Source organism: Neospora caninum, chromosome II (assembly GCF_000208865.1).
Source record: "Neospora caninum Liverpool complete genome, chromosome II".
NCBI classification, from domain to species: domain Eukaryota; phylum Apicomplexa; class Conoidasida; order Eucoccidiorida; family Sarcocystidae; genus Neospora; species Neospora caninum.
Genome location: NC_018387.1, coordinates 1,593,120 through 1,606,220, shown reverse-complemented (window position 1 = coordinate 1,606,220; position 13,101 = coordinate 1,593,120). Strand labels below are relative to the sequence as shown.

At 54.0% G+C, this 13,101-nt stretch overlaps 2 protein-coding genes across 2 annotated transcripts in view; one reads left to right on the top strand and one right to left on the bottom strand.

Annotated features, from left to right (window-relative positions):
- Window positions 1–3,143: 3,143 nt before the first annotated feature.
- NCLIV_006330 (hypothetical protein) lies at window positions 3,144–8,896 on the top strand (the record flags this gene model as incomplete). The annotated part of the gene is made up of 11 exons (XM_003880143.1): window positions 3,144–3,494; window positions 4,049–4,140; window positions 4,512–4,692; window positions 4,953–5,160; window positions 5,611–5,699; window positions 6,135–6,240; window positions 6,717–7,162; window positions 7,585–7,667; window positions 7,950–8,103; window positions 8,448–8,512; window positions 8,827–8,896. The coding sequence occupies 11 exons, from the start codon at window positions 3,144–3,146 to the stop codon at window positions 8,894–8,896; spliced, it is 1,845 nt and encodes a 614-aa protein (XP_003880192.1).
- Window positions 8,897–11,908: 3,012 nt separating this feature from the next.
- NCLIV_006320 (hypothetical protein) overlaps window positions 11,909–13,101 on the bottom strand; it is a gene marked incomplete at both ends in the record, with an annotated part of 6,181 nt that continues 4,988 nt past the window's right edge. The window contains 2 exons of the mRNA XM_003880142.1: window positions 11,909–12,044; window positions 12,328–12,433. Coding sequence (XP_003880191.1) covers window positions 11,909–12,044; window positions 12,328–12,433 — 242 coding nt within the window. The remainder of the gene's footprint in view (window positions 12,045–12,327; window positions 12,434–13,101) is intronic.

Below are 13,101 nucleotides of genomic sequence, written 5' to 3'. Positions count from 1 at the left end.
CCGCAGCTCCGTCGCGGCAGAAACGTGCGGTCGGTCCAGCTTCGCCTGGCGGCAAAACGCGCTCCGAAGACACCGCGTGGGGCGAGCACAAAAGGCGCCTGCTGGCCTCGGCTGAGCACATGTACCCCGCGCAAGCATCCAGCAGCTCGGCGGCTGCTTCGGCTCGCAGATGGAGGCGACATGCAACCCCCAGCCTGCGGACGGCGAGAGAGGGAGAAAGGCCAGCGCGCAGGTCCGTCTCACGAGTGGCCTGGGCGCGCGACGAAGCGCCTCTGGGGCACGTTGCGCCAGGGGAGGGCGAGAGAAAGCGAGAGGAGGGGGAAAAGAAAACAAAGACAGAGAATAAAAAGAAGAAAGAGACGACAGAGAGGACAGGGAAGAGGGAGGAGAGGAAGAAAGGAAGAAAAGAGAAGACGGAGGGGAAGAAGAAAGAGATGACAGGGAAGAGGGAGGAGAGGAAGGAAGGGAAAGCGGATAACGCTGATGCGAGCAAGAAAGAGAACGTCTTTGGGGGGTCAGGAGATCAGCAGGAGAGCGAGAGGGAGAAGAGGGAGGCCAAAGAGAGCAACTGGGAATCTGTCCTGGACGGGGCGTCGCTCGTCGAAGGGGGAGGCTAGGCTCGCCGAAAGTCGCTCTTGCTGAACAGACAGAGAGGAAGAGAAACGAAAGGACGAGAGCCCACAGCAGAGGCGACATCGCGAGAGCAGTGAGAGAGAGGGGAAAAACGGCACCCTGCTGGTCGCCACGCGTAAAGCGGCACTTTCGAGGCCTCTTGTCCTCCTCGGCCCCAGACGACGAACCGCCACAGGCTCCATCGAGGGGGGAGGATGCCCGTGTCACCGCACCCTTCGCGGCACGAAGAAGGGGAGAACAGACGGCAAACAGGGAGAGAAAAGAGGAAGGAAACGGCGGCGCCAAGGGAAACGCGGAGAAACACCATGTGCATAAGGAGGAGGAAGGAAAGGACAAGCAACCAGCCCCGCCGGGAGGGACTTGGTGGTTGTTTCGTCACGAAGAAGCTAGCGTCCACAGGGACACTGTGGATGCACAGAAAGCCGAGCGCGATTCATACAGACGCGCCTGTCTCCGTTTCTCTCACGGTTTCTGTCACTTTTCCTGTCTCCGTTCCTGTCTTAGTCTCCGTCCCGCTCTTTTACTCTCTGCAGCCTCCAAGAAGTCCAATGCTCTGCGGGAACAGCGAGCGGAAAGACGGGAACAGCGAGCGGAAAGACCCCTCTGCGGTCTTCTTGAGGACGGGAACGGGAGACAAGAGCACCGCACACGGGGAAGATCCTGCTCGCAACCGCCTCAGTGGAGGCGAGAAACACCGAAAGGGCAGTTTCCTTTCAGACGAAGAACGAGAGAGCAGCACACCGCCTGGGGCTTGGCGCCCTGTCGCTTCGTGCAAACAACAAAAGGCGACGCGGCGCGGCGGCGCACTTTTCGCGCGAGCGACGGGACCCGCCAGGCTTCTTGCGGCGGCGTTCCTGCTGTACATACAGCTGGGTGTGCAGCGAGGAAGGGACGGAAAGTCAAGAGAGAGAAGTGAAGCAGCGGAATCGGCCGGTGTCGAGCGGAAGGGGCGGAGACGATCTTTGTGGCCCCTTTTTCCTGTGGTGTTGTGTCCGCGGCGGCGGATCCTGCTCCCAATTAGCGAGAATGGGAGGTTGGCGCGGCAGACCGCGTTACCGTGCAGGAATGCGCGACAGCGGAAATGAAAAGACTTCTTGCGATGAACATCGACAGCGCAAAGGAGACCAACACATGCGCTGCTGCTCGGGTTCGAAAGAGAGAAAAGGGTGCCCGGCCGCGCAGCGAAATGCCACGAAAACGTGTCTCCTTGCGTGCGGCGTCGCGACCGGAGACAGCGCACAGGCTCGGTGGACGTACACCGCGCAGCGCTGCTGGCCGCAAGGCCGTGAAGGGGGGGGGTTTGCTCGAGTTTTTCGGAGCTCTTTCGCGGAGGATTCCTGCTAAAAAGACGGTGATTCACCGCAACTCAGCCTTTGATCCCTTTTGTCTCGAAAGTCCTGCACTGGGCCCCAGAAACCGAGCAGCTGCTGGATCTGCGCAGCGCGCGCACCCCCCTCGCTGCGTCGAGACTCGGCGAAAGTCCCTGCGCTGCGGTGTGCAGACACACCAAAGACACCCCCTGGGAGGGAACGCGTTCCGTATCGCCTCTCAGTCCGAGCTTTCCGAGCTTCCTTCGCAGAAAAGAATCTCGCTTTTGGTTTCCCTCGCAGTTTCTCTCTCCTTGGATCTTTCCTGTCTGTCTCGGCCGCGCGCCGTTCATGCGCCGTGGCCCCTCAGACTCATCACGCGCCCCTGAAATTTCGCGCTTTCCTCGCGCCTGGACGGGCAGAACCCTGCAGCTTTCAGGGCGACCCTCGTGGCCTTGAAGACGCCTTCATGCGTCAGTCTTCCTTGCGGAGTCCATCCACCGGGTTTCGTTTGTTCCCGCGCTTTTCTCTTGCTGGACTCTCCGTTTTCCTGGTCTGCGTGAGAGAGAGGCGTGCCAGTGCCCTGTGAGAGACGATAGAGGGGGAAACGGTACGCAAGCCTGTCTGCCCTCCTCGACACGGACAGCCTCACAGCGACTCTCCTACCTCTCTTCCCTTCCTTCTCTTTTCGTCTGCAGTCCTTCTTTCTCTCTCACATGACGCAACACAAAGACGCAACTGCGTTCCCGCGTTTCCCCGTTTCCTCGTCCGCGCGGATTCCCTGTTTCCCTGCTTTCTGTTCTCTGCTTCTCGTCGTCTTCTCTTGTTCCAAGGGAGTCCCGGGCGAATGAAACGGGCACGGCGTAGAGCACTCGCTTCCCGTCGTCTCCTCTGAGCCGAACGCCCAACCGCGACATCCACGGAGACAAAGCCCAGTTCTGTCTCTTGGAGTGAAGGATTCACGAGAACGGAGATGTCGTTTTCGAGTCTCTTTTCTCTGTCTTCTTTTCACCGAGGCTCTTCTTTCTGCCGTGGACAAGTGTAACACCTCTGTCCCCGCGTTTTCCTCCTTCCCTTCCAGCGCCGTGTGCCTTCTGCTTCCGTCCTTTCCTGGCCCTTCCTGTCTCCTTGTCTCCCTTTCCTGCGTTCCTCCCCTTTTCTCCGGCGCTCGTCCCTGCTCCCGCCCTCACGCCTCCATGCGCCATGTCGACCAGCTCTGTGCCTCCGCCCCTGTCTCCTGCGTCCCCGCCTTCGTCCGCGTCGCGTGTCTCCTCTGCGCAACGCCCCGCAGTTGCCATTCCCGGCCTCTCGTCCAGTTCTGCGCTGACTCGCCCCTCGGTCGCCTACCCGTCCCCGCCTTTCCACGGAACCCGCAGCATGCAAAAGGGCGAGAGGAACAAAATGCGCAACCTCAAGTTCCTGAAGTTTCGGTGCGTCCTGGGCGCGTGCCTCCTCCACTTCTGTCTCGGCGGCTGCCACACCATCGGCAATCTCCTCCCGTACTTGGTGGGGCGCATTCGCAGCCAGCAAGCAACTTCCGCCGTCTCCTACCAGGTAAACAGAGAGACGAGGAAGCGGGACGAAGAAGCAGGACGAAGAAGCGGGACGGAGAACGAAAAGAGAGAAGAAGAAGCGGGACGGAGAACGGGAAGAGAGACGAAGAACGGGGAGAAGATGGCGGCCTTGCTCCAGGGGAGAGCGTCGACGCGCGCTTTTCTCGACCGCCAGGGGCTCCGTCGACGCAAGAGTGATCTCGCATGCGCTGGAGGGAAGCGAACCCCGCAAAGATTTTAACTCCAGGGAGGGCGAAAGCTGGAGTCGATTCGGCCATGGATGACAGACTGGGACAAAGGCGCCGGGGAGAGAGAAAAGAGAAACAAGAGTGAAGAAAATAGGGAGAGAGAGAGGAGAGGAGGGAGGGAAAAGAGTGAGACAAAGCGCGCTGTGGGAAAGGCAAGAGACAAGCAGAGGTCATCCAGCGGCACGCAAGAGGAGATGGCTGAAGGAGTGGATGACTGATCAGTGAGAAGGCCCGATGTTTGCTTGTCTTCTTGCTAGCACGCGGGACTGCATGCGTTCCAGTTTTGCCGTAAATTTCCTCTCCCCAGGATGGACTGAGCATCTACGCGTGGGCAGTGATCTGCCAGGGCGTTGGAGGCTTCATCGGCACAACGGTGGAAAAGCGCATTGGGACCAAAAGGTAACGCGCCGAGCACCCTTAAAAACTGCCCCAGAGTTCTGGTCAATAGAGAAATACCGCACGTCAGCGTTCTTTCGAGGCTCGATCGAGATCTGTCCCTCTGCTTGTGATCGAATGACTGATACGCACGCACATATATGTGTATAACGTGTATGTGGTCAGTCTTCGGCACACTCCTTTGTGGTACAGACGCGTTAAAGATCTTTATTTACAGTTGCATAGACGTACATATTTATATGATCTTTATTTATACCTACACACGCATATATATATATATATATATATATGCATCTCGAGGTGGTCTTTGGCATTTACATGCTTTTATCGCATTCATGATCCTGATTGTCCCTTTTTTTCTGATTTGTTTCCAGAACTGCCCTTTTGGGAAGTGCGTGGATGACTCTCGGCCTGGCGCTGTGCGGTGTATGTTCACACGACCTCTCTCTGTTTCTGATAGCCTACGGGGTCGTTACAGCGCTCGGCTGCGGGGTATCGTACCCGGGCCCTTTGGCTGCGGCGCTGAAACTGTCTCCTCCCCAAGACAAAGGCTGGGTGAGCAAAGAGGAAGTCCTTTCTTTCGACTTGTCTGTTGGGTTGGAGGACTCTCCTGTTCCGCTTCTTCGGGCTTCATGTTTTCTTCCTGACCGTGAAGGCAGGCGCACGTTCGCCATTCCTCTCCGTCTGTCACCGGCGCTCTCATTCGCGTCTGTCTCCAGAGAGGCGTTTCTCGCGTCTGCCGGCGGCAGTATCTCTGCTTTCTCGAGACACTCGTCTTTCTCGTCCCTTCTGGTCTGTGCGTGTCTGCATCGCAGGTTAGCGGCCTTCTCTTTTTTGCGCGCGGCCTCAGCGTCTGTTTCCTCTGCCCCCTGCAGAGCTTCTTCCTTCACCAGCCTGAAGCCATCCTCTCTGTGCTGCCGCCGGTTCTCCTGCCGTACCTCTCTGCCTTCGGATCCGACGGAGGATTTCCGCTTCGCCCGCACGCGACAAATGGAAAACGATCTCCGCCTCCTCTCTCGACTGGTAGGCATCCCAACTTCTCGCTCCCTTCGCGTCTTCTCTTTCGCCTTCTCTCTCTCTCCTCAGTCTTGTTCATCCTTCCCGTCTTGTTTTTCTCTGGGCTTTCTATCTGCTCTGCTTCCCTCTCTTCTTCTCTTTGTGCTTTCCCGTTGCTGTTTCTTCGCCCCTTCTGCCGCGTTTCTGTTCTCTGCATTTCGCGTTCTTGGTCCAAACCTTTCTCGCTGTTGCCGCTCTCTTTGCCGCCGCCGAGCGCTTCGCAGGCAGCGCGTCTCTTCGTTTTAGATGGCAAGACGACAGCAGACCTGATCGGTTTTTTCTTCTGCTCTGTCGCACTTCCGTGCCTTTTTTTCGTCTCGCATTTCTGTCCGCGGAGAGCCCTTCGTCGTCGCCTCGCACCCCTCTGCTTCGCGCGTGTGTAGCAACTCTGTTTCTTTTGTCTTTCTGCAAAAACAGGAGGCGAAAGATTCCTCACTGACCAGGCTATCCTCGACCGCCTGCCGAGTCTCTTTTTCGTCATGGGGGGCGTCATTGCATGCATCCAGGTGAGACAAAACAAACGCAGTCCCACGGCTCTCGACTTCCTTCTCGCCACGCGGTTTCCTCGTCGACTCCATATCAGGAGCGTCTCGCCCCTCCCCTACCGCACCCTGACCTCCGTTCCTTCCCCTGCCTTGGTTCTTTTCCCTTTCCTGTTCCTTTTCCCTTTCTTCTCCGTTTCGTGTTCTGCTGCCTCGTCTTGCTCGCCTCGGCTGTTTTTGCGGCGCGCCCCTTCGGTGTGGCTCTCGCGATGGGTCGTCAGTGTCCCCTTCACCTTTCTCCTTTCCGGCTTTTCCTTCCTTTCGCATATCCGATCCAGTCTTCCCGTTTCATCTTTTCTTTCTTGTCTGTCTTCTTCTCTCTCCTCTCGCTGTCTTTTCTCTCGTGTATCTTTCTCTTTTCTGTCTCGCTTGTTCTCTCGATTCTCTTTTTTTCCACAGCTGGTCGGGCTTCTGCTCCTCGTAGATCCCGAGCGCGCAGGGGCAACTGACGAGGCGTCACCAGACGCGGGCGAATGCCAGGCGCTTCTCTACGAAGATCCGCGAGGTAAAAACGCAAAGAGCGCTTTGGACGCCTGCCGTGAGGAGAAGAAAAACCGGAACGAAACGCCGAGACAAAACGCTCAGCGAACGAGGCTTGTGGGCCCCGAGCGCGGCCACAAGACAGGGGACGGCGTGTGGGGTCGGTGAGGCAGCCACGAGCGCAGAGACAGTGGAGACAACACAGGCCGTGGAGACAACACAGGCCGTGGAGACAGCAGCGACAGTGGAGACACGCACGAGCAGCGGAGCGCTGAACCTCTCTGATGGCGAGAGCTTCCACCTCCGCATACGCACCGAAGTATGCACAAGGCGCACTGGTGTGTGCCGAGAAAAGAGGCGGCGAAAGAAGTAAAGAAACGAGACGAAGGTGCGGGGAGAAGGCTCACAACGACAGCGACAGAAGCTCACGTGAGACGCGCGTCCGTTTGAAGTTTTTTCGCTTGCGCGTGTCTGTCTTTTTGTTTTTCCGGCGTTTTGCAGCCGCTTCGAATGCGCCCACGTCGGCCTCGTACTCGTCGTTTTCCTCTTCGCAGATGTTCTCGTCTCTCGTCCTAACCCCCCAGGACATTTGCAGTTCGCCCTCGTTCTGGCTTCTGTTTCTGATGCTGCTCCTCTCTTGGCAATCGCTCTTCTTCGTGCAGCTCTTCTGGAAGGTTCTCCCTCTCTACCCTGAAGCCGCGCTCGCCTCGGAGTCGGCGTCTGTGCCCAACTCGCTCTTCGCTGCGCTCATGCGACGCCTGCCTCGCGCGGGCCTGAATGCGCATGCAGTCGGAAACGGAGATCCGTGGAGCCTCACTGGTCCCTCCTGGGACTTCGCCAACGACTTTCTCCTCAGCTGCCTCGGCGCCCTCCTCGGCGCACTCTGTTGCTTCGGCCGCCTCCTCTGGGGATACATCGGCGGAGGTCTAGGATACATGCGGAGCACGGTAACCTCAACACAAGTCTTCATATATATCTATATAGGTGGATATTTGTACATGGATATATATATATATATATATGTTAATGTATATATTAATGTATGTATATATATGTGTGGATGCATATGCGTGTGCGTACATGTACAGGTCCACGTACTGAATATGTGACTGTGTATTTGTATGGATGTGTAATTGTGTATCTCTATCCAGACACGGTAGGCGCGTAGCTGAGAGGTTCTGCCTCGCAGGGCTTGTCTCTGTGCTTAGCTGTGATGCTCCGAAGTAGGGTTTTTTCTATGTGGTGTCTGTTCGCGCTCGCCTCTGCGTGGTGCGGCGCACCCGTGTCTCCTGTTCTTATTCTCGCGTCATGCGGCGTCGTTTTTGTCGCTTCCCCATTTCGGAACGGCCCCGAAACTGTGCGCTTCCAGGTGGTGATGAACGCCCTGACGGCCCCTTGCCTCTTTGTTCTCTCCACCTACGCCCTCCAGTCGCCGCAGCTCTACGCCGCGTGGTGAGATTCCAACGAGGCTTTCGTAGTCTTCCACTACTTCCTCTCCGTCCTTCCGCGCTCTCTCCTCTCTCGGTCTCCTCTTCCTTTGTCAGTCTTTCCCCGTTCGCTGTTGAGCCGTCCAACTGCCGCTCTCTCGCCGAGTCCGCGGCCTTCCCTCCTCTGTCGCCCCTCGATTCGCGCGAGCAGCAGATGCTCCGCAGGCTGCGTCTTCGCATTTCCCCCGTTTTGTGTTTTTTGTCTTGTTTATTTTTTTGTTCCCTCTTTCTCGTTTCTTCTTTGTAGTCTCGCGATGATCAACATTTGCCACGGCGGCACCTTCTCGCTCTTTCCGTCGGTGACGAGCGACTTGTTCGGACACAAAAACGTCGGACCCGTTTTCTCGTTGCTGTTCGCCGCACGCCTTGCTGCGGTCGCCCTCGCATCCATCTGGATCAACGTACGTGTTTTGACAAACTCGAGAACAAACGGGAAAAACAGCCCCAGAACGCGCAAGACAGAAAACCCTGTCCAATCAAATATACTGCACACATAGGTCCACATATATATCCATACAGAGATCCTGGCTGCCCGTAAATATATAAATATATATATATACATTTATATGTGCCTGTAAATATATGTATATGTGCATGTATGTATGTGCGTGTGGTTATATATGCACGCATATTTATTTATGTAAGTATCTGTATGTGTGGATGACATGCATGTTGACATCTGTCCCCCTTATGCGTGCATGCGTGTTGTGTCTTTGATTTGTTTTTGCCTCTGCCCCGTCTATAGACCGCCCTGACCTACGGCGGCCTGCACGTCGTTGTCGGTGTCCTCGGCGTGTGTCACCTAGTAAGGTAAGCAACTCCGTTGATAGGGAAAAGCTTCTTTTCAAAACACAAGTGAAACCAAGAGGGTAGGCAAAAGCACTTGTGTTGCAACTCTCCACCTCTAGGCGCATGCATGCACATATTTGCATATATATACATATATGTAAACATATAGAACGATATGTATTTCTGTGTATAGATACCTCTATCTTTATCAAAATGTACATGTAGATAAGCGTGTATGACATGCGTGGAATAACGGGCGGGACGGGGCCCTGTTCTAGCGATTTCGCGATATGGAAAGGAAGGAAAATGTCGACTTGTGCTTTCATTCTTTACAGCATAGGCGCGACTTTCTTCTTCCACCCCACTGACGCGCTGCCCTACCGTTTCCCAACTTACGCGCCCTGATCGAAACGGAAAAAAGGAAACTCGTTGCCAGTGGAAACGCACAACAGAGCGAAGTATCGCCTCCATTGTGTGGAGCAAGAGAAGGCTCACAAACTTCTTCAGATACGCGCCGGCTTCGCTTCTCAAAAAAATGCATGCGGAGGCATGCATGCGCAGGAACGCAAGCGGCTGAAGAGTCGTGGAGTCGTTTTCTGCTGTCGTCAGCGCATGTTTGCATGACCGACAAGACCGCCGCTGCGAAATGTTTTGAACCTGGGCAGTTTTCCTCCCCTTTGCCGGGAGGAAATAACGCGGATTCGAGGAGTCTGGAGGCTTCGAGGAAAGACTGGATAGAAGTGGACGGACCGGTTGCAGGGAGACGCGAGACTTGGAGGCGTCGCCACAGCGTTGCTCACTCTCGCTTTCTTCCGTAAAATAGTGACGCAGGCGCGCCGTAAAGAAACGCTTTCTCGACAGAGAAACAAAAGGCGACCTTCGCGCGGCAGGGGTATCATTTCCAAAGACCAGAATGTCTTCTGCACAGTGCCCGTTTTTCCTGGTAGACTGCGATCTTTCCTCGAAAAAAGAAGCGAGGCAGCATTCCACGCGAGAAGGGATGCAAGGCACAATCCGCGGAAGCGAACCTCTTGTGTCTGTGTGACAAGAAGCACGTGTCTTTTGTCCTGAACGAGAGCTCCGCTTTACGCAGGCACTCCGGGGCACACAGTTATTCTTATGCTATCCATACACCACATGCATAACCAAGGGTAGAGGTATATTTAATGTAGATGTCAACCGGTGCCGCGTGAGTGTGTGTGCCGCCATCTTAACTTCGTGGCAGGGAAGCGCGATACTGTGCTTGGGAGGGAAACCTAGAGAGGAATGAGAGAACATGACCTTTTGGGTTTTCAGGGCGCCGCAGGAGCTGGCGTTGAACGCGGACTTGTCTGGGTTTGGAAAGAAAAACCGCTCACGAAAGCGGGCAAAACATAATGTTGGTAAATCGCACGTTTCACCAAGACGGCACTCTTCGCCCCTGTCATCTCGTCTTTCCTTCCCTCTCTTGCTCATCCATTCCTCTCGCTTTTCCCCCCTCTGATTATCTTTACCTCGCATTAGGTTTTCTCGCGATCTTTGTTACGGGCTCCTGTGCCCAGACGAGACCACTGAGCAAACAAATGTATCTTCCGCAGTGCGTGCATCCTGCAAGTCGCCAGTTGTGGGATGTCTCGAATTGTAGCAATACCAGGCGAAAAATCCTCATACATAACTTCACAACGCTGGAATATATATATATATATATATATATATATAGAGAGAGAGAGAGAGAGATAAGTGCTGCCGCTTTAGTAAACATATAAAGATAAAATCATATGTATACACGTTTATGGTTATTTGCATTCACATATCCATGGACTACTGCTGGTTTACTCGGGTGCACATAGATGTATGTATATATATATATATATATATATATACATATATCTGCGGGTAAATTCAGGTTTATTTTGGGTAGACTCCCTTCGTGGTATAGGGGCCCTCGATAACCAGTTTGTGATGAGACGACGCATTCAGAAGGCCGTCAACAAGTCGACGAAAAGGACACCCACACTTCATTTCTGTAAAAACCGCTCCACACGTGCCTACGAGTCGCTTTATATATATATATATATATATATATATGTATCGGTACACTTCGAGCTGTAGACAGAGCGAACGGGATTCACAGGCAAGGTCACAGAAATACATCTCTCTCTCTCTCTCAACATAATATGCCTCAATTCCGGAACCGCTCTCCACAAAGAGTACTTGAAACTTGCGTGGCATCCTTGGTGTACTGGAGGGATAACTCTTCACTCTTTTATATTAAGTATATACACATATATGAATATATACATATATAGGTATATTTATACATTCATATGATTCGATGTGCATCTACTCACACAAATACATGTGCGTGTATCTAATGTGTATGTGCCTCTCGCCTTGAAATCGGCATCAAGCTTTTTCATACACAAATAAATATGCTCATGAATAGGAACATGTGATACCTAATTGCAAGCGCGCAATTGCGTACACATTATCTTTTGATGAGAAGGGCGATCTGTCTCCCTATGAGCACGTGGACGTTCCCTCTGTTCGTGGTTCTCGGAGTTATCTGCGCATGCCAATTATATTTTTTTTTCTTTTGTATAGCAGAGGCCTTGCAGTAACGAGGGTGCGCCTGAGCTGCATGCCTTCGCATGCACTTGCATGCTTCGCGCTTGTGTCTCTGCCCCTGAAGCAGCTAGGGGATCTCTCCTGAGCTGTAGAAACGCTCTTTCCGCCCGAAGAAATCTTGTGTGGCAGAGAGACGGCGTGGAGTTCAATCGTCGAACCGTTTTTCTTGCATAAAGACAGAAGCGTGACAGACGTAAGCGCGTCTTTTCTAAAGACAGTGAGGTGAACCGCTCCTCGATTTCCACACAGCTTCTCCCCAACTTTTCCAGTCAGCCGCTTGGCCCTCTAGAGAAGCCTCCTTGGACATCTTTACGTGCGTCGCCTTTCTTCTCGCTAAATCTCCCCCCTGGAAAGAGCGACAGGCGCCCTCTCGCCGTACAGTGTGTATCTATATAAAACATATACGAGTATATTCAAATTTGCATATGTATTTACACATATCGCCATTATGGTGCTCCTATAGATACCTCTCTCCTCGAGAAGAGGCAGATACATGTACTCATATATATATATATATATATATATATATAAGGGTGCATGCAGGGGCTATGTGCATCTCAGAGCCTTCTATTGGCCATCGAGTTGAGGTCTCGGGCTGGTCCCCGTCAGTGTGTTCGCGGGTCTCAAGAAGACAGGGAAAGATGGCAGCTTCAAAAGATTCCCGTTCTTGCAGATTTGCGTAAAAATAGTTTTCCTGTGACAGAGGAACAAGTCGACGAGGGCAGAACCGGAAAACGGGTTTGCGAGAGAAACTTCTCCCAAAGACAGGCCGCTGACATCGACGCGTCCACATATAGGCTTTTTCCGCCTTCACATCGCCTCTACGAAGAAAGCGACGGCTGAATGGGCGAAGCAGAGGAGAAAAGTTTTGCTTCTTTCATCGGCAGGACCAGCGTCTTCTCGACTTTTGCCGTCGATGCACTCGATCTCCCAACGAGCGAAGAAGCTGCAGAAATGCACACATCTCCTGCAGAGCCCTTTCGTTCGCTGTCCTGTCCCCGCAATTTCCGATTCACAACATTCCAACACAGCCCCTCGCGGGCTGTGAGGTGTCGGCTCATCGATGACGCAACGGCCTTCCCTGCGGCGTCGCTCGTTTCTCTTCTTCCCCTCTCTTTTGCACTTTTCTCTTTTTCCCCTCTCTTTCGCACTTTTCTCTTCTTCCCCTCTCTACTGCAGTGTTATCTTCTGTTCTACATCTCCTGCGCTTCGCTGTTTTTTTTCGACACGAACCTGAGAAGGGAGCCGGCGCGACGCCGTCCTCTGGCGGGTACGCAGCGACGCGCAGAGCTGCTTCTGCGCGCTCCATCTCTCGCGAAACATATTTTTCGTATCCTGGGAAAAAGCGATCAATCAGAAAAACGTCCGCTTAGCATACGGCACCAACTCTCTGGTAACACGAAGGTTTCCCATCCCAAGGGAAGCACGAGGCGCTCTTCCCCCCCAGGTGGCGCGTGAAGATGCATCTCGCCGCACTCTTCTGCCGCGTAACCAAGCAACACTTGGTGGTGAGACCAGACGAAAGCCCGGACGACCAAGTCGCAGAAGGCGAGGGCGAAACGGCACCCATGACCGGGTGACGCCACACTCATTCACTCACTCACACTCATTCACTCACTCACACTCATTCACTCACTCACACTCACTCACACTCGCGCACGAGCAGGAATGGGTCGAGATGCATGCACGCAGCGAGCCGCAGCGTTTTCGGTGGGACGAGACGGTCGCTGGCTGTAGTTGAGAGACGAGGAGAGAGACGTTCGGCGGAGCAGAAACGCGAGGAAGAACTGGAAGTGTCCCGTCGGACGCGTCGGCGTTCTTCGCGCGAGCGAAGCGCGTTCGTTCGGCTGCGTTTCTGCGTTCTCTCAGGATTTGCTCAGCTGCGCGCAACACACAGTTGACCCGATTCTCCTCGTGCGTCTGCTCCACAAGACGGTTGAGTTTGAGCTGTCTTTGGACGCGAAGTTCCGCAACGAAGAGCGTGCGCTGGAGATGATGAAAGA